Here is a 21,436-nt window from a genome sequence, read left to right on the forward strand (position 1 = left end):
AAACTATAAATGCAATATAAACTTTTTAAGCACCTAAGATAAACGTTCTAGCAGTTTATAGACGCCTAACAATAAACCCTTATGAGTAATTTATAATTATAAATTACTCATTACTTATATAATTGTTTATAATATCATTCAAAACACATTTATGGAGTTAAACTAACTTACCTTTTTATATCATTGTTTTTTTCTTTAGTAAGAATAATTCATACTTAATTTGACATTTCTAAGCAGATAGAAGGTACTGGATCTAAAGCGAGAACAATTCCTAATTGAGGTTAATAAATCCTTTATTATTAACAATTATATAGTCTTATTAACATATAATAATGTTAATAATCATCTTATAAGATCCTTGTTACCTGTGAACTAACGCTTAATACCAGGACCTTAATATAAAGCACAAACCTTTCATTCCAGTATAAATAAATTCTACTTCAGAGCACTTGAATGTATAAAAAGGAGACTTTGATACGATGTATATTTGTAAATAAAATCTTTATTGAGCTACAGTCGTGTCACCTGAACAGTTTGATAATTTCTATAGCAGAGACTCTGCTGTAAGGAAACACCTGGCTGACGGCTCCTGTGATCACATGATGTCGGATTCCTGCCTCTTCTGTCAAAATAAAAACATATTCAGTCAGTTAACAGCAACCAAAAGGTGTCAATAAGTATAAATAAAACAAAACACCACTGGCCTTATCCATAAAGTGACTTTAGAAAAGCTTGTCTCTCACCGAGCTGCTGCTTAAAGCCGCCGTACGTCTCCTGGTTTCTGATGGTGGAGCAGATGAAGACCTCCGGAGACGAACTCCTCAGGATCTTTGACAGCAGCTCCACCAGACTCTCCACAACATCTGGGTCATACACCACATCTGCACCAGAGGGAGGAAACATGAACTTTAAAGAATAATAAAGCTTTCTTTTAAATTACGGTGAGGAACTTTATCAGTCTCAGTTTAGTCCTGATCCTCTATGTGACCTCCATCAGTAAACGAGACCATCAGAGAGAAGATTGTCTGTTTCTATATAGTTCTTCTTAAAGCTCGTCATCGGAGCCAACGGGTCGGATTCTGGTGAAACCGTCCTTTAAACAGATCATAAAGCTGTAAACATTGTGTCTCCGACCTGCAGCGATGACGATGTCGGCTCCGATCTGAGCGATCTGCTCCTCCGTGGCCGTCGTCCAGTCCATCTCCTCCACGCCGACCGTACTGGCCGTCGTCTCACTCAGACCGTTCAGCCGCACGTTGTCTCTCAGCTTCTGCAGGACTCTGTGGTGACAGTCGCTGAAGACGTATCTCTTCGGGCTGCAGGAGCGACAGATGGTGATGCCGGTCAAACCCGCGCCGCTGCCCAGCTCCAGAACCGTCCTGCAGACCGGAGGAGACCGAAGGGAACGGGGACAGGTTCAACAATATTCTCTCATCGATGACCTTCTTCTCCTGGTGGTTTTAGAAGTTTTGGTTACCTGCCGGTGAAGGTGTCCTGGTGGTCCAGAGCCCACTCTGCCAGGTAGAGAGCAGCCTCCCAGGTCACCAGGCCGGTGGTCCCCTCTGAGATCAGAGCCACGTTCTCCAGCAGACTGACAGCATCACCGCTGGGCTGCAGGAAAAAAGACCAACAACAGAAGTGTTAATACTCATTTATTTTATAAACAGAAAATCTCAGCCTGGCTGTGATCCGGTGAACGTCGCAGCCGGTCTTTGTACCAGCAGGTAGCTCTTGTAGCACTCGGTCGTGTCTTGAGCTCCGACCACTTCGGCCAGAGCATCGTACAGCTCGTCCAGCGGATCGCAGCCTGCAACCTCCTGCTGTGGAGACACAATACCAGAGGAGCCGCGTTACTTTAGTGAACACATCTGTAGCAACTTGTCCCATATTTCAATAAAAAACAGGCGGCAACCTCCGGTTCTGCGAGTGAAGGCGATGGGGAAGTGTCTTAAAACCTGCATTCTCTCTACTGTCCATCAGGGGGAGACTCCTCTGGTTGTATAGAAGTCTATGAGAAAATGACTCTACTTCTCTCTTGATTTATTCCCTCAGTAAACATTGTAAACATGAGTTTATGGTCTCAATCTCTAGTTTCAAGTCTTCTTCAATACAGCATGATGTTCATTTAGTAAATGATGCTCCATTTAGAGTCAAATAGACCATAAAGCAGGGTATGCTTTAGGGCGGGGCTACACTGTGATTGACAGGTCTACCAGAGACGTATACGCCGTCTCTACGTCACTCCTCTGTACTCAAAATATAGTCACTTCCCGTTCACTGGTTGCTCGAGCCCATCAGCCTCAGCTGTACTTCGAGAATAATTCTAACTTGGCATGCCAACATGTTAGCGTTATAATGTAAAGCAAAAAAAATGTAAGCAATAGAGGTGATGCATAGAGTTAAAAATGTTACATTATTAAAACAAAATTATGAAAAGTAAGTAAGTTGCAGCCACAAATAACTGACTGATGAATTGACTCTGGTTTTTTAAAAGGAGTTTCTCTGGAAATCAACAACAGGTTTTAAACTAAACCTATTAAATGAACAGTCTCATAACTCATTTTCCCAATAATTAGCACCAAATTACCCTGTTATTTCCCGGAAACTTTAAAGACATTATTAGGGAAACAACAGTGAAATAACACAATACCAACAGATTAATATAAACGTTGTTCAGAGACAAGCTGACGGACCACCAACCCGTCTGATGAGCTCGGAGAGGAACAGCTTCCTGTATCTGACTGATGGTGGAAACTTCCGGCACAAAGAGTGAAGACACGTCTGTCAAAAACACAAAAGATGCTTTATTGATTATTCTATTGATGAAATTTTTTTATGATCAGAAAATCATGAACGGTTTGTGTGCAGGCTGACTTACCAGTTTGAGGATGTCTGAAATCAGATCTGATGATTTGTTGCATTCAAGATCTTTTTCTAAAAACTGAAATGTAGAAATTGTCAGTTAGAAATTATGAAGCTCTTTAAAGCCTTTATTGAGTTGTGTTTTTGCTAATATATTGTATTAGTATCAACATGTGTATTAGAACTCACAGAAAAGTAAAATAAACCTCCATTTTTTGACATGATTATAGATTTAATATCACAATTCTAAATGTCTCTCAAAATAACACCTTTTATTATCAGCATTTTGACTTTGATATTCAAACTAAAATAACGGTTTCATCTATATTTAGTTTTCCTAATTCATAAATTTATTCTTATTCTAATTATTATTTATAATTTCCAACTTTTTTTAGTACACCCTGCATTTCACTATACACATTTTTTATGCATGTGGCAAATACAACCATTGAATTAAAAAAACTAAATTAGACCTTTATTAAATAGGCATTCAAACAAATCAACTTTAAAAGGCAACCTAGTATCTCCTATTATGTCCAAATTCAATTTTTGCTCATTTATGTCCAGAACACAGTAAAGACAGTTGTGCCGAATTACACAGGAGGATGCGCTGATTTGTGAAGTAATATGAATCATAATCTGACACCAAACAGTTTGCCACTTGGTAGAAAATCACAAAAAAGACAGCAAAACTTGAATGAAGTTTGGTCTAACGATGGCCTCACTTCACCCAGTGATACTCACAGTCCACGGAAATGAAACCAGACGACTCATAGCGAAGAAAGACACCTGAAAGTCCCATAAAACATCCGTCTTATTTACTATTTTACTGTCTGAGGTTTGGTTCTGCTCCGAATGCTCCATGTTCTCCCAACGTGTTTGTGTTTACTTCCTGCTTACCCATAAGGCATCGCGATCGTTCCTCTCTAGACCGACACTACTGGGTATTGTAGTTTTTTATTCAAATTAGTTTATTCCATCTATAATTAACATCAGTTTCAAATTTGTAAAGAAAAATGGATGGAAGAAAAAAATATATAAATATGTATGTTGGATTTCATGCATTTGTATATATAAATTAATAAATAAAGTAAACAAATTAAATAAGATAATAATAATAACAATGGTTAAACCCTGTTTTGTTTAAACACACAAAGTTTAAGTAGATCTTTTCATATCCTTGCACTGTCTCTCATGTGGGAAGACATTTAAGACTTAAAGGGTATGATATTCATAATCTGTCAAGAACATATTTGTTGTTATTTTTAGTCTGTTGGAGGTGTTCATCCCGCTCTTTTCTTGCTGTGTCACTGCAGAAGGAGATAAATCTCTTTACAGTTGGGCCAACTCCTCAATCACCAATAACTCTGACAACAGCACACATCTGGGCATTCAGTGGTGAGTAACAAGCATATCATTATTATTATTCATATTCATAATTATACTTATTATTTTGATGATGATTATTATTATTATTATTATTATTATTATTATTATTATTAGTAGTAGTAGTAGTAGTAGTAGTAGTAGTAGTAGAGGTAGTAGTAGTATTGTACATTATTTCTAATCAATTTTCTCGTTCTAATACTAAATAATTATTTTGATGATTACAGTATGGACATAATCAATTTAATGTTTTAATGACAACAAAGTAGCAGGACTAAAGGATTTTGACTTTTCTAATTTTTCAATAGACAGAAAATAACAAATTTGATCAGTCTATTAACTTAGTTATTTGGCATACTATAGGACTGCTTTAACAGTTTGTCCAAACATAAATACAAATGTCTATTTATGTTAAATATGTAAATAAACATATCACACTGTATTTTCACTGATGTACAGTTAAACTGCTTTAAAAGTCAAATGCAAAACATAAATTATGTAAATTGGAATTCATTAATTAATAAAACATCTAACTATAGTGCCTGGGGTTAACCAGAAGAAAAACTTTGGCCAGAAAGTAACATAGGCTTTTCAAGGGTATGAGCTAGATTTTTTAAAAGTTAATAAAATTGTTAATATTCTTATATTTATATATTACTTCATCAGTAAACCACTTTAACTTTCCCCAGACTCCTGTTTCCATGTGTTAATATTTGTTGAATGTTGTTCACATCACATTTTTGGCACAGATTAGAGTCTAAGGCTTTATTGTGAAAACTTCCGGTGAACGCAAAAAAACTTAATGACTGAACTGAATCCAAAACATATTTGAGAGAGTTTACAAAAAAAATGTATGACATTAAAATAAAGTCTTATGAGATGTAAAATTTAAAATACAACTCGACGAGAAATCCGACGATGGTAGGAACCAACATGAACGCGGTGTTTCCTACCGGAGCATTTTATGCAACGGACTGTCAACAAACAATATGGCGACTTAGCAAAACTCTACTCGACGTTACAAATGGAGGGTGAACGCTTCTCTCGGTGTTAAAGAAGGTAACTGTTTTTACACACGTATTTGGAGTCAATACCGTCGAAACACAAAGTTAACGTTAAACATCTCCTCAAGACGTTGTAGCGTCATGACTTTGTATTTAAATGCAGACGAAAAACAGCCTTTATTGCTTAATCTGACGCATTAACACGATGGACTCAAGCGCTCATTTTTATTAATGTGCATTGTCCCTTTTAAAAATAAACAGAAACATATTTTATTTGCATTTCCCCGCATTTGTTTTTTGCTAAAAGTAAAGCTAACCTACTTTCTTTGCTCGCTCGCTAATTGACATCAATATCTGCCCCGGGCATCAATATCTGCCCCGGGCTCTGGCTGTTGCCACAACACGCCAGACATTCAATATTTGAAGGGCATGAAAGGAGGACAACCGCCTCGTGCCGTTCAGTTCTGTTTGTCCAGAAAACTCCTTTAGAAAATAAATATATAACTTGAATAACAAAATCCACTCTTCGATTCGCCCAACATATATATAGGTATGATAATATATTTTGTTACAATTCTTTTTTATTTTTACTTGATGTTTTTTCTTTTCCCCAGTTGTGGAAGAAGCACTCATATTTTTTTACTGAATCATAAGTAGCAATACCACAGTGAAGAAATACTACGCTACAAGTAAAAGTCCTGCATTCAAAAATGTTCTGGAGCACTAAGTACTACCATCAAAAAATACTTGTATACATACTGCAATGTAAAAGAATAAAGTTCATTATATGTACTGTATTTATAAGATTTATTTTTTTAGTTCTTGTGGATTTTTCTTTTTCTTACTTATTTAAAATACTTGTTTGTTTTTTCTACTATCTACCTTGTTTGCACTATATCTATGCTGCTGTAATCCTGTAAATTTCCCCACTGCGGGACTAATAAAGGATTATCTTATTTTATCTTATCTTATATCATTTGATAATATTTTTTTCATTCAACCTATATCACTGTAATGTTTTACTTATTTTCTTTTTTACTCATCTTTCTCCATTATAATAAATCATAGTGTATTTGTTTACTATATTTTGTATTATTCATCTAAATCTGCTAAATTACTTCAGTTATCAAATAAATAGTGGAGTTAAATGTAGAAGTAAAAAATACCAGAAAATGAAAAGGTGAAATTGGTGAAAACTTCAACATATCGTAGTACAAACAAATTTTAGCAACGGTTACTCAGACATGTATAGATATTCTCATTTCCAGTATTCAATAGTTAAACAGTAAAGTTACTTGTTTGACATCTCGTTTCATAAATATCAAATGTCAAAAATATCACATTGTACTCTCAACGATTGGGGGATTTTTACATTGAGTAAGTTCATTTTACTGGTCGATCTGCTTTATACCAGCCTCTTGTTGTTGATGGGCTAACACATTATTGTTTTTTATAGTAATAATAGAAATCTAGAAAAGCAGCAGCTGGCCCTCGTTCTGTCCATCAGAGGTAGAAGTAAGTGGTTGTTTTTCCTTCTCTCTCTCAGATCATCAGAGCTGCTGGAGGCTGAACGCTGAGCTTCAGTGACATCATGGTGCTGAAGGTTTTCTTCCCACAGTGCTGTAACCGGGCGGACAGCGGCCTGCTGGTCGGACGCTGGATCTCTGGCCATGACTCAGCCGTAGTGCTGGCGGTCATTCACTACCCGTTCATCCCGGGACAGGTCAAACAGTACGTCCAGAAGGTCAGTGCAGCACCGAAATCCTCAGCTCTGGATTAGGGTCAAATTTAGCCTCTCATGGGTTGATATGACATTATAGTCACAGAGCCAAGTATCCGCTTTTTTGGAAGATTATAATATAATAATATGTAGTGATTTTGTGAACAACTTTAACTGCTGTTTTGAAGTTGATTTCAGACTCCTCAAGGACATTTTTAACCATTTGGCTGACAAAAGAGTAAATCTGCTGCACATTAAAACAAGATTGTTAACCTGTTTCTCATCTTTTTCTGATCCAAACAAAGATGAAAGCTGGACATAATTCTTGCTAGTTTGTACTTGAACTGAAATTAAAAATCTTATTCCAAAAAAAGCAAAGGCACACTGCCTTTCTAAGGTACAAAAGTGAAAAGTCCTTATTCCTCCGTCCTCCTCCCCTTTCTTCAACCAGATGCAGGCCAAGAGTGGGGTGGAGCTGTCGGTGCTGGGCTCGTGGAGTTTACCCAAAGACGGTCAGGAGGGCATGGAGAGCTTCCTCAGAGACCTCAGCACCATCTTCCCCAAGGAACGATGGCTCCAGATCAACCGCGAGCTGGGCAAGATGGGCTTCACCTGCCAGGTCCTCCACCGGGATCAGAGTAAGACCCTCAGACTGATACCCACTGGGTTTATACAGCAGTACTGAAGGTCACTGCTGGCTTAGTTTAAGACTGATAGAAATATAGAAAAGGTTATATTAAGTTCTCATCAGTAGTTCAGTTTACGACTCTTTTGCAAGAATCAATTCAACTTTTAATAATTTGCTGGTTTTGGGGGGAATTTGCGAGACCAATTGCCAATGTCCTATTTTTAAGTATGAATCACTGATACACAGCTTCAATCCATTTAATTTATTTCATTTTCTCAGTTAATATTAGTTTCTTATCTGTGTGGAGTTCTTACTTAACCTCAGCAGGACGTCCTGTTTACGGAAGTAAAGAAAGCTATCAGGAGTTTACAATAATTGTATCTTTGTCGTGGCCAGATGGAAAAGTAGTTCAGTGGGAGAAGAAAAAGAAGGTTGAGGGAGGTGACGGCGAGTCTGGAGGTGATGAAGAACAGCAGCAGGAGGAGGAGGAGGAAGAGGGGAAGGTGATCTTCGTCCACTACGAGCAGAAGCAGGTGATGTTCTCGCAGCTTCACCCCGTCGAGAACGGAGTTCCTGACCCCAAAACGGATCCGCCGTCCGAGCTGAGACAGGTACAGAAATGAAAGAGAAGCTGCTGCTTATCATTTTGATTCCTGATTATTTTTCTTTGATTAAATCAGTTTGAAGTGTGGAGGATGCAATTCTCAGTTTATGTTTTAGCATGTTTAAGCAAAAAAAAAGTTCTTAAGAGAAGAATTCTTAATGCAGCATGAAGTTTACTTGTTTTTCATCTTGTTTTATGTAAATTATCAAAAAATACAACTTGACATGTTGCCAGAGGACATACAGAGTGAAGTGCATGTGCTATTGTGGCTCAGTGTACAAGTCCATGTAAGCAGGTAGTCATGTGTATCCCCCAACATCTTCCTCCTCCTCCTCCTCTGGTCCAGATGTTCCAGACGGTGGCCGGCAACGCTCCCCTGTTCTTCTTGGACCGATACGACGATGGTCCGCTGAAGTCGACTCACTGGCAGTCTGAAGGCCGGGAGGCCAGCATCATCGTGGAGCTCCTGAAACAGGCCTCCATCCCGCTCTGCATGCTCATCAGCTGGCTGCTCTCCATCTGGTCCTGGATCTGTAACTTCCGGTGAGGAGGGAGGAAACTAGACCGTTAATATAAAGAATGTTTATGTTTAATTTGTGCTGCTTTCACTATACGATAGATACTTTTAAAATGAAAAATCTATTTTTCTTATAGAGATTAATAAAATATTCTGTCCTAGTTGTGTTTTAAATCTAGTATTTACAATAGATTTATACAAAAAACGACTCGGATCCAGACGCTGTGAGGCAGCGACACTCTAAACAGCATCATCATCATCTTCATAATCATATTTCCTCTTTAGGATCTTCAGTCTTTACCCGCTGCGCTTCCTGTCCAGTAAGTTGTCCACCTGCGTCCAGCTGAGCTACAGAACGGAACACATGAGGACGCTCAGCTCAATGAAACCCGCCGCCGGACACACGCAGTTCATGAGGTGACTGTTTAACAGCAACATAGAAAAAAACTATGTAATAAATTATGTACATTTTGGACAAATTTAGGTCAGCTCTCTCTCTCTCTCTCTCTCTCTCTGTCTCCCTGTCTGTCTGTCTCTCTCTCTCACTCTCTCTCTCTCTGTCTCCCTGTCTGTCTCTCTCTCTCTCTCTCTCTCTCTCTCTCTCTCTCTCTCTCTGTTTCTGACTGTCTTTCTCTCTGCCTGTCTGTCTGTAGGAAAGCGAACATCGTGGTGTCCTTCCTGGTGGACGTGTCTCTCGGCATGTTGCTCATCTGGTGGCTCTACAGAGACAACCACATCTCCATGTTAGCCAACGCACTGGTGCCTGCAGCTGATGTACGTGTTTATTATTGAGATCAGTAGTTTAAAATGAATGATGATGATAATAAAAATAATAAAATCATGCTTAAATTTGTTTGGGCACATTGGCACCATCTTTTCCAACCGATTACAAACCCAACCAAAACATTTTTTTGGGGGGGTTTTCTTTAAGTTTTGATCTTAAAGTTAATGAGTCCAGAACTATTTCCACTTCTGGCTTCCATTCAAAGACACCACAGAATTTTTGAAGGATTTTGTGTTTTGTGAATTGAAAACATGACTTTTTCAAGATACTGCCAGAAAGTTTAGGTTTGGGTCAAGTAATTATTGACCTTGATATTTAATTATTAACCTTTGGAAATGTTTGATTGATTAAAAACATTCTAAACACAGTCTACTGACAAATCTTCAGATGTGTCTGAAATTTGAACCGGTGTTGTCAGACTTTCTTCATCACAACGTTTAACCGGTGTGGTTCTTCCTCAGCATGTGGCTAAAGAGCTGGAGGAGCTGCTGCAGTGGCTGATGGGAGCTCCCGCCGGGCTGAAGATGAACCGGGCCCTGGATCAGGTCCTGGGCCGCTTCTTCCTCTACCACATCCACCTGTGGATCAGTGAGTCGCAGCACAGAACACTGAACACATAAAACAGAGCTGAGCTCCAGGCTTGATTCACCAACATGCATCATGTCTCCGTCCAGGCTACGTCCACCTGATGTCCCCCTTCATCGAGGGGATCCTGTGGTACGGAGGCCTGTCGGCCTGCTTCGGCCTGACCTTTGCCCTCTCGCTGCTCTCCGACATGGTCGCCCTGCTCACCTTCCACATCTACTGCTTCTACGTCTACGGAGCCAGGTGAGACCTCAGCGCCGGTAGGACTGCTGGTTTATGTTTAGTTGATGAGTCAAAGAACCCGGGGCTGTTTGTTAAATAAATGAGGAGCACGTTGGTCATAACTCTTAGTTTTTGCTTGAGGAGTGTTGTTCCTGTAGAGGGCTGCACGGTGGTGTATTGGCTCGCACCGTCAGCTCACAGCAAGAGGGGCCCGGGTTCGATTCTGAGGCTGGATGAACCTTGTGTTTGGAGTTTCTCTGTAGAGTTTCTCCTTAGTCACCTTAGGTTAATTGAATAAATTAACCATAGGCAGCTTAGGTTAATTTAATTATTTGATTACTTGTAACTGTGAATGTGAGTGTGAATGGTTGTCTGTGATACTCTAGACCCTGAACATGATGAAGCAATAATGGGCTTTAAAGTGGAAATAAACAAATGGTTTTGCTTGAACGTATAATTATAAAGTAAATGTCCGTCTCCATAATATATAAAGACATGTATGCCGTATACCACACCTTTCGAAAAACAAGTAAAAAGAAGAAAAGTTAAATTATTGGTCATCCAAACATGGTCCCGGTGCAAAACAAAAAGAATGAACAAATGAACATCATGTTCAAACAAGATACAAAAATAGGTGCAAACCTATAGTTCAATAATAATTCAACATAAATACAAGTTTGTAAATAAATGTAAACAAAGTGCAACAGTAAAATAAGTGTTATATTCTTATTTTTGTATGCATACTGACTCTTTTTTGAGTATTTTTGATTTACTTACTGTAAATATTCAAAAAAGCTTAGAATTATTATGAAATATGGATTTGAGATGCACTGTGGATTTATTTGAGATGTTCCTTTAAATTACCCACAGGGGGCGTATTTTTCCAACCTTTCTCTTCCTCTGTTGCTCTAGCTGAGACATTTTCATTACAGTTCCTTATTGACCTGTACTTTATTCTCTTAGTCTTATTATAACCTTTCTGAGAGACATTGTGGGGTTAAGTGGAGCTGATGTTGCAAAAAGATCGATACTGTTCCTTCATCTATACCAGGAGAGTAAAATGGAAAAATAATTATAATAACTATATTTTATATAGCAACTATTAAAAACCAGGCAATATAACACCAGAAAGTCCAGATTAACTAAAGAAAGACAAACTAAGATAAAAATTGATTATTAAATATGATGAAACGGTAAGAACAAGCCCACAAATTCAAATAAATGAATAAAATGATAATAACAATGATAATGAAAACAAAGATCTCCCTTTTAGGTTCCGTGGTCATCTTCTTTAAGACTGTAATATGTTTTCCTAACTTTGGTGCTAAATAAAAAGTCAGGAGATCTTTAAAAACATAAGAAGTATCTTTTTGACGATGATGCCGATCAAAAGAAAATTCCACAACGTTGGAAGATTAGTTGTCATGCAAACATTAAAAGTAACTGTGTTGTGTTTTCCCTTCAGAGAAAGCAGAGAGTACCGTTATTATCATGCCTTTAATTGTAGCTGGTACAACAACACATATATCATCCGACCTGCAGAACGGGATGTTTTGTTTTACGTCACTGTTGCATAACAGACGGTTTTAAAAAAAAATTCAGTGCTTTAAGTCGTTTCTTTCAGTCTGACTACGTTATTTGTGTCGCTCTGTTTTTCTGCTCAACTCTATAGACAGTCCGCTCAAGAAGTGTGTTTTTCCAAGACTGAAATATTTAAACTATTTGATGGATTGCCATGAAATGTTTTACAAACAGTCATGAACCCCAGAGGATAAATCCTGCTGATTTTAGTGAGCCTTCTCTAGCACAATCATGAGGGCAATAATTGTGGTTCTCAGTGAAATATATCAACAACTATTCAATGGATTGCCATGAAGTTTTGTGAAAAACATTTGTGATCCCCAGAGGATAAATCCTTCCGACTTTGGCGATCCTCTGACTTTTCCTCTAACACCACCATGAGGTTGATATTTTAGGTTTTCAGTGAAATATTTCAACAACTATACTATGGATTGCCATGAAATGTTTTACACACATTCATGATCCCCAGAGGATAAATCCTGCAGACTTGGTTGATCCTCAACCGCCTAGAGGTTGATATCTGTGCTTTTTAGTGAAATATCTCATCAACTCTTGGATGGATTGTGATGAAATGTGATTCATCATTCTTGTTCCCCTCAGGATGAACTGTAATAACTTTATTGATCCTATAACTTTTCATCTAGCGCCATCACCAGGTCAACATGTTAACATGTCCAATACTTTGTTTCGTCCTGCAGGTATTTGGTCATAAACCAATCAGCCTCAGCTGGACTGTGTATTTAATGATAATACGCATCATGGTAACATGCTAAACTAAGATAGATTTTAAACATTACCTGCTAAACTTCAGCATGTTAACGTCGTCATTGGCTTAATTGTGGAACATCTACTCTGGCTGAAAAACTGAAAAGCTGACTTGAGCTCCATGAGAAAATATGGAATTTAAAAATATCCTGGTGCAAAGATCTAAATATAGTTCAAACTCTGTCACCATCAGCTTGTCATTCATTAATTTAATAACATGTCGAGGCATGTAGAGGCATGTCCGGACATATCTCCTCTGGTAAATCCAGTCAGGAGATTAGATTAGGAGTCTACTTCTTAATATTGTTAAATCAGTCGCCTCCCTTTTGATTTGAATAGTTCTTGTAGATGTGTGGTGTGATGGAGGGCCGAACACTATGATAATACTCTTGGATGTTGAGGAGAGAGGCTGAGACTGAATTATGCATTTGCTCTAAAGATAGCTTGGCTCCGTCGCCCCGCGGTGCATAATGAAATATTACCCACTCACTCCTTGTTGCATATTTATGCTCCAGCAGCTCTTGGAATATGTGTTTCTCAAATTCAGTTTGAGGAGCTTTGTCAGAGTGACTTATTAAATCTGTATGTGCTGAACCTAAAAATATCTCCTGCTGGGATCACAAGTGCAGTTTCCACGTTGGAGAAGATGAATTATAGTTTTAGAAAGCTTGTCTCTCCGTCTTTAGGACGGATTATTCTGTTAGTGAATGTTATTAAAAGCTGTTTATAAAGACAAATAGATATTTTTTAGTTACAGTTTATGTTGTTGTTGTTGTTGTTGTTTTTTGTGACCAAAATTTAAATATTTGTTATTTGTCCCTAAAGTTCCTCCCAAAGGGTAAAAGCTCGCCTCTCAATCTTATTCATCAAACTTAAAATAAAATATGGATTTAGCGCATTATACAAACAAAAGAAAGGACTGTAAATGAAACACAGATATGTAACTTCCTTTCCTTTCAGGTCTATGAACATAGTTGTGTTTATTTTTTCTAAAATTTATATTTTAAAGGTCAGGTGAGACATGGTATATTTGGCAGTAAAAAAATTAACAAGTTTAATAAATTGATAAAAATGGATAAAGTTCTTATATTATATTAGATTATATTAAATTTAATTAAATTAAATTTTATATTTTATGATGTTTTATTTTTTATATTTTTTTTTATTATATTATGTTTTATTATACTACATTAAATTATATTTATATGAGGCCGTTATCAGTTGTGTCCGTGTGTCCGTCAGGTTGTACTGTCTGAAGATCTACGGCCTCTCGTCTCTCTGGAGGCTCTTCAGAGGGAAGAAGTGGAACGTCCTGAGACAGAGAGTGGACTCCTGCTCCTATGACCTGGACCAGGTGACACTCACACTCACACTCATCATCATCATCATCATCATCATCATCATCATCCTCACAGAGAGTCAGATGTTTACTGTGTTGGTGTTTTTGTCTTCAGCTCTTCATCGGGACGCTGCTGTTCACCGTCCTGCTGTTCCTGCTGCCGACCACAGCGCTCTACTACCTGGTCTTCACTCTGGTTAGACTTATTTAAGAAAATATTGCATTCATTGAGTTGGTTGTTCTGTATTATATTTTCTTAAAGAAGTTCCTCTGAGGTTACTTCCTCTAGACACTAAAACAAGCACCACATGTTCTTCCCATTAAACTTCCCTGGAAATTATTAGAATTTATGACCCCAAAGTCGCGTCACATGCTAGCACATGCAGGACATTACATGGCGTTTCTTTCTTTCCAACTTGTTTTAAACAGTTGAATAATATTAGATTGGTTATCATGGGATGTGATTAATGGCTATGAATAGTTCCTGGGTGGAGTAAGCATTTTAAATAAATCATGAAATGTGGGTTTCAATGTGTCCACTTAATGCAAACTAGGAACATATCCAAATAATAAATGATTAGATATACACAACACTTTGTTACAATTAAAAAAAACCTTCTAGACCAGTTTAAAATGTGCCTCCAGGCTTAAATGTCCCCGTGTTTTGCAGCTGCGTCTGGTGGTGGTGCTGTTCCAGGGAGTCCTCCACCTCAGTGTGGACTTCATCAACTCCTTCCCTCTGTTTGCTGTGGTCCTCCGCCTCACTCGCTCCTACCGACTGGCAGGTACTTCAACTTTTACCACGGATCCACTTTATTTGTGCCAAACTGCTAAAAAACAGAGTTACCAAGAAGAAAATGTAATCAAATATAAAACTGGTCGCTGACACCTCAGGTTCTTCCTGTAGACCAGAAAGTAATCTGGTTAGATTTTAGACAGACAGTTGAATGTGTGAACGTCTTTTAGTTTGAAATAAAAGGTCTGATTTTATGGATGGATGACACAGTTTAGTTCAGACTTTTCCTCTAATCGCTGTTCTTTTCCAGAGGGTGTGAAGTTCAGGGTGCTGTGTGAAGAGCCTGGGACGGCCCTGCACCTGCTGATGGAGGTAAGAAGTCACGTTTTGTTTCTGGTTTGAAGATCAACTTTAAACTTAAAAATATTTGCATATTCAGAGGTTTCTCAACTAGAGAGAAGGACTAGATGTGCCTTTTTAATTAGGTCATTTATTTTGTGGAAAAACACAACTATAAGTCCCCGAAATGGATCATCGACGATCGTCTGACGGTATCAGCATAAAAAAAATCTGATCTGGGATCTCTGAAAGTTATGTTTGCTCCCTTTTTTTCGAGACTCAGAACTGTGATACAATTCAAACCCTGAGCTTTGAGATCCGTTGTACCCCCATGCTCCATGTTTCCAGTTTCACACAGTTCTCCCACTGTAGTTTTACTGAAGTAAAGGATTAAATACTTTTTCATCCACTTAATACAAATAATGTGAGCATCTCCATTTAGTCTCTTTTTCAGTATTTGTCCTCTTGTGTGTTCCTCCTCAGATTAACCCTTTGAAGTTCAGCTCGGTGGTTCAGACCTACCGCACCCCAACTTACAGCTGTTACCCCAAAGACTCGTGGGCGGCCCTCATTAAGAAACTGTTTGTTGGGGAGCTGATTTACCCCTGGAGGCACAAAACCACCAAGACGGACTGAGAGACATCAGCCACAGATGTGAGAGAGAGAGAGAGAGAGAGAGAGAGAGAGATGAGGGAACAGAGGAAAGGGAAGTGACTGAATAAATAATGAGATGGAGGGAAACATGTTATGTTCGTGTTAGATGAGTAGAACGACACAGAAACACAGAACCTGACGGTGTCACCTCTCTTTTTATTTGATCAGTTTGAAGAAGAGGAACAAAAATGAGTGCAGCGAACACGACATAAACATAAAAACCAGCAAGTAGTCATGTCCTGCTGTTGTAAGAAACTGTGATCGTAAATTAGAAAATAAAGGATTTTCATCATGTAGTGAAACTAATTTACGATCACAGTTTCACTACATGATGAAAATCCTTTATTTTCTAATTAATTTATAAAGGACTTGACAGATGTTTTCTTTTGTTGCTTAGGTCAGAATTAGAAATTAGAAATTAGATTAAACTCCAGTAATTATCTTGTACTCACTGTGTTTCCCACAAGGAAACAACACAGACCAAACAATTATGTTTTGTGTTTTAAATGTGGGACACAAAGATCCCACATTTTCAAATAAGATTCATTTTAAATCCTCAGATGAGACTAAATAAAAAATATGACGGCGTATTAAGGCCATTGAAGTAAAAAATACAAATTAAATGACAGTGCCAAAGGAGAAGGGGGGGGGGGTAATATTATGAGAAATAATACACCGATTTATGAGAAAAAAACTTGAATATTCTCTGAGATTCTAAAGTCGTAAATTTGTGAGAAAGAAACGCCAACATTTTTACTTTAATCAACCAAAAAAAAGGGCTTTATTTTGCAAGGTTGTTAGCCACCGAGTGCAAAATATATGAATTATATAAGTATTTATCTATGTTCATAAAAGAACATGAAAGAAACACGTTTATGTATCTTTCCGAACCTTCAGGTACATTTTTTATTGTTAATTTGTGAGTTTTTGCCTCATAAATGTACCTCTTTAATCTCAAAGAATATCCAGATATATTTCTAGTAAATTTATGACTTTGACCTCTCAAATTCTGAGTTTTTTCTCTGAATATTATCCCCTTCCTGTCTCCGTAATTATCTTTTCTTTTTCTTTTTTTTACCTACAATGTCCCTAATATCCCATCATAGGAAAATGACACCAAACTTATTTTTAAAGGCCGACTGACCTTGTTTTCCTTGAACATGTGCGTCACTGTTTGTATGACAGCAAACATCCAGGAGTCAGTTGATGTACTGTAGTTCACTCTGGATGTTTAAGCTCTCATCAGTCTGATTATCTGTCATGAAACACAGTATTGTTCGCTGCTGTATGGAACCTTTTGACCACTCCTAAGTCAATTTATTGTTGTTTTATGCTGATTGTTTTGTTGCTGTAATGCCACATGAAAACAGCGTAATCACTGGCATGTGACAGTAGTTTCTGACATATTTCAGTGGCTGATTATTGGCAGTGGTGAAAAAAAAGATCTACTGCCAAAGGAGCAGAATTCCACTTAGAAATCAGGGTATTTATGTATAAACCGCACTGATCATGTAGATAGTTGTAGTCTTTTAGATTTTATTTTATTAAAGTATTAGAAAGAGTCTACTTTAAATGATACAAACTGGAAAAACTGATTTTTTTTAAATTATTTCTTTAATAATATTTTGTGTGTTAATCTTTTAATAGTTTTAGTCAAAATTAAATGATTAGTGTTTTATTTTAGGTTCATTTGTTGCCATTTTTCTTCCATAAAGAAGAAGATGAACAGTGATGCTGTTCTGTTATAAATCCTTATAACTATAAGACTGATTCTGCTTGGGGTCAGTTTGTCATCATTTGTGTTTTTTAATTATTTTTTTTATGTGCCAATTAATGTCACTTTTAATTAAATATTGTCCTTTTAATTCTTTATAACAACCAACCTGAACCTGCTCTCATTAAATGTAACTCTCCAACTGTTTGGGAATTTCTCTTGTTGTCTGTGTTACTCAGCACAAACGGTACGATACTTAAACTGATTGATGATTTTTATAGTGCTAAGCTAACAATTTACCCCTGTTTCCTGTCTTTGTGCTAAACTATGCTAAACATCTCGTGGCCAATCAGAGTTTAAAACTGATATTTGACTCTTGGTTAGGAGACGAGCAGGATGATTTCCCAAAATTTTAATGTGAATTTTTCTTTTTGAACTCATCCCACTAATGATCTGAACTAAATGTTACATTTTCATTTAATAAAAATCCATGCTTATTTAATATACTGGTGTCTCCTCTTTTCAGATGAGGTTTATCTGTTTATAAATATTTGTAATAGAAATCATGAGAGTCTTAGATGATTTGATCTAATCTGTAATGTCAATAAGAGCCGCTGCCTTATTAATTAATTCCAAACAGAATTAATGTGCTTAGATTTATTTGGATTAGTGTCCAGTCTGCCAGTGATTGGTCGTTTATGTTCACATTATTATTATTATTATAAATCCAAACTGATCTGTAGATCATAAGAGACCTTAATGTTTTTTTAGACATTCACATAAATGTAAGAAAGTTTTTCCTTTAAAACTATGATGATAAAACCCTGAATTATAATGTTAAAGGTGGAGACATTTTACACACTTTTATTTATGAATGGAGCTTAATGTTGTCTGTACCGGGAAAAATATCCCATTCTCTTGAACGTTATATCTCAGGAACGTCTCGGGGGAATTTCTTCAAACTTGTCACAAACGACTTGGACTCTTTTATAAGGTCATGGTCACTGTGACCTCTTAAAACCCATAACTCAATAATTGAGATGCTAATTTTGATTAAAACTTCGGATAAAATAGGATAAAATGATGAATAGGATAAAATGATGAAGTGAGGACATTTAATATCCAAAAGGTTAAAGGTCAACTTCACTGTGACATCTTAATGTCCTGCTAAAACACATTTATAACCGTTAGTCAACGCCATAACTCAGGAACAGAAGTGGAGGTTGTGACTTTATTTCACGTTTGGTGACACGGATCCTGGATGACAACCTTGTGAGCATTTATTGGTTTTATGGTACACATTATTTTAAAGATTTAATGTTTAAGAGGGGATTTAAGTGGGAAAACACAGTGGATTTAAATAACCAGTCTGATGCTTTTCAGAATAAAAGCATTTAGCTAGCTATAATTTGCACAACTTTTGCTGTACCGACTTCACTAAAAAGGTTGTGTATAGATTTTGTTTTACTCAAAGATTCAGATCCCGGATCCCTAGCCAGGTATTATGTGGAAGATTTATTTATTTAGTATCACAACGTTTTAATTTGTGATAAATGGAAAAGCTTTTTAGATTTCAGCTGAGTCCTTTTTCTATCATGTGAGGCATGTTTATTTTACTGAAAAAGATGTTAATTGCTTTCTTAATAGGTTTATCTTAAATTTATGTATATATATGTATATGTTTATTAAAAAATAAACATATACATATATAGTTACAACCTATCAGAGGCTTGTGTACAGAGAAGATCTCCCATGTTGCTTTACATGTGCAATCATAAGTTCTATAACTAAAGGATGTTATCATTTCGTGGGTAATAACTAACTATTATCAATTCATCAATCAATAGTTATATACAAGAGCATGTACAGGAATAACTAACTATTATATATTTACAACATGTCACCACTCTGCGTGGGCTTTTCTCATAATATTATCTTTATGATCTCATTCAGGCTGTTGCTTCCAATACAAGTCTGTTTGCTTCATTCATTCTTTGTATGTAGGTGTTCGTCCTCAGAGATTCTTCTGGCAAAGCTATCGAGCTGTGACTCATGATGTTACGAAAACAGATTTGACACAGATAGCATCAAACACACACCAAGCCTACTACTGTACACCACATTTCATAATGTTATCAATGTTACAATGCAGTTTCATTTCATCAAATGACAGGGAGAAATGACTGAAGACAAATGTGACAAATGTCATCTTTTTTATGGCTTATTTAATGAAGAAAATAACACTGAATATATCAAAATATAAGTGTTTGTGCCAAAACAAACCCCCAATTTTAAGGGAGACCTTCATCATTTGAGGGAAATTATGTTTGGTGAGTCAGATCAAGATACAAATCTTTACTTGTCATATGTACAACACTTACGGCGAAGCATTGCATTTCTTTGTTCTCAGTATTCCTCCAACAAAAATACTACAAAATGTGAAGAGGCTGTTTGGCAAAGAGAAAAAAATTAAAACAAAACATACATCAGAAAGCCACTGATGCATGGTTTCAGTGGGATTGTTGCTCGAGCAAGAAGTCAAATATCCAGTCCAGATTTGTGGTTAAAGTTGATTTTATTGTCAAGATCAAAAATCACTATTCCTCCTGCATGTCTCTCTCTTGCTCTGGTAAAAAAAACAAAAAAACATCTCCTTCATGGGCATCACCTGACATTTAAACACATTTACCTTTATTTGGTCACCTAAACAAATGCCTGGCCTGGTGCCCAATGCCCCTAGTGTCAACACCAAAAATACAAAAATAACAACAACAAAATAATGAATTAACTACTAATAAGATAGCTCCAACAAAATAACAACAAAAAAGAAAAGATTTGCAGTAAGAATTTGAATCCAACACATAAAACACAATATAGTGTGAAGTAAATTGAAATGTAGTAACAGAATAGAATATATATGAAATATAATCATATAAGACAAATTATAGTATATGTATGAATAATACAATATAAACATGTATGTAAACTGCAGGGTGTGCAGGTATAAAGAGGAAGTAGAAGTGAGCATGTGCAATCATAAGTTCTATAACTAAAGGATGTTATCATTTCGTGGGTAATAACTAACTATTATCAATTCATCAATCAATAGTTATATACAAGAGCATGTACAGGAATGACAAACTATTATATATTTACAACATGTCACCACTCTGCGTGGGCTTTTCTCATAATATTATCTTTATGATCTCATTCAGGCTGTTGCTTCCAATACAAGTCTGTTTGCTTCATTCATTCTTTGTATGTAGGTGTTCGTCCTCGGAGATTCTTCTGGCAAAGCTATCGAGCTGTGACTCATGATGTTACGAAAACAGATTTGACACAGATAGCATCAAACACACACCAAGCCTACTACTGTACACCACATTTCATAATGTTATCAATGTTACAATGCAGTTTCATTTCTTCAAATGACAGGGAGAAATGGCTGAAGACAAATGTGACAAATGTCTGGCCTGGTGCCCAATGCCCCTAGTGTCAACACCAAAAATACAAAAATAACAACAACAAAATAATGAATTAAGTACATATGAAGGTAAAGGGATGGAAGGCTAAAGGCTCTTTTAGATCAGTTTATGTGTGTATGTAAGTGACATAATGTTATTTTATTTAACTGTAAGATGGTAAACAAATTCCTCTAAAAAAAGAGAAATAAGAGAATATTAGATAGGCTGTATTACTGGATTATAATAAGTGATGCTTTCATGTTTACCTCACATCATTTTAACATTTTAAATACTCACCTGCTGTACATAGTAAAGTTTTCATTCCTTTTGTGTATTTTTATCTTGTATATTGTTGTTATTGTGTTTGTTGTTCGCTGCTGCTGGCTGGCTGAGGGCTACCAAACTATCACTACAATGCTACAATGACAAAAAAAAACCTCTTTATCTTTATCTTTATCTTTATTTTTTATCTTTATCTTTATTTTTGTCTTTATCTTTATTTTTATCTTTATCTTATCTTTATTTTATCTTT

At 36.7% G+C, this 21,436-nt stretch overlaps 2 protein-coding genes across 2 annotated transcripts; one reads left to right on the plus strand and one right to left on the minus strand.

Annotated features, from left to right (window-relative positions):
- Positions 1–514: 514 nt before the first annotated feature.
- On the minus strand, positions 515–3,757 carry eef2kmt (eukaryotic elongation factor 2 lysine methyltransferase). Its single transcript, XM_054607158.1, has 8 exons — positions 3,607–3,757; positions 2,879–2,941; positions 2,701–2,781; positions 1,719–1,820; positions 1,478–1,611; positions 1,135–1,379; positions 744–881; positions 515–622 (listed from the first exon to the last, which is right to left on the minus strand). Exons 1-8 carry the CDS (start codon positions 3,724–3,726, stop codon positions 522–524), a joined length of 984 nt encoding a protein of 327 aa, XP_054463133.1. The 5' UTR covers positions 3,727–3,757; the 3' UTR covers positions 515–521.
- A 1,457-nt stretch (positions 3,758–5,214) lies between these two features.
- On the plus strand, positions 5,215–17,946 carry pigq (phosphatidylinositol glycan anchor biosynthesis, class Q). The gene is made up of 14 exons (XM_054607276.1): positions 5,215–5,307; positions 6,799–6,996; positions 7,424–7,610; positions 7,997–8,211; positions 8,551–8,747; positions 9,007–9,138; positions 9,375–9,495; positions 9,967–10,093; positions 10,180–10,333; positions 13,901–14,012; positions 14,113–14,193; positions 14,668–14,782; positions 15,044–15,105; positions 15,556–17,946. The coding sequence occupies exons 2-14, from the start codon at positions 6,844–6,846 to the stop codon at positions 15,706–15,708; spliced, it is 1,809 nt and encodes a 602-aa protein (XP_054463251.1). The 5' UTR covers positions 5,215–5,307; positions 6,799–6,843; the 3' UTR covers positions 15,709–17,946.
- Positions 17,947–21,436: the final 3,490 nt, after the last annotated feature.

Source organism: Anoplopoma fimbria, chromosome 11 (genome assembly GCF_027596085.1).
Source record: "Anoplopoma fimbria isolate UVic2021 breed Golden Eagle Sablefish chromosome 11, Afim_UVic_2022, whole genome shotgun sequence".
In the NCBI taxonomy this organism is placed as follows: domain Eukaryota; kingdom Metazoa; phylum Chordata; class Actinopteri; order Perciformes; family Anoplopomatidae; genus Anoplopoma; species Anoplopoma fimbria.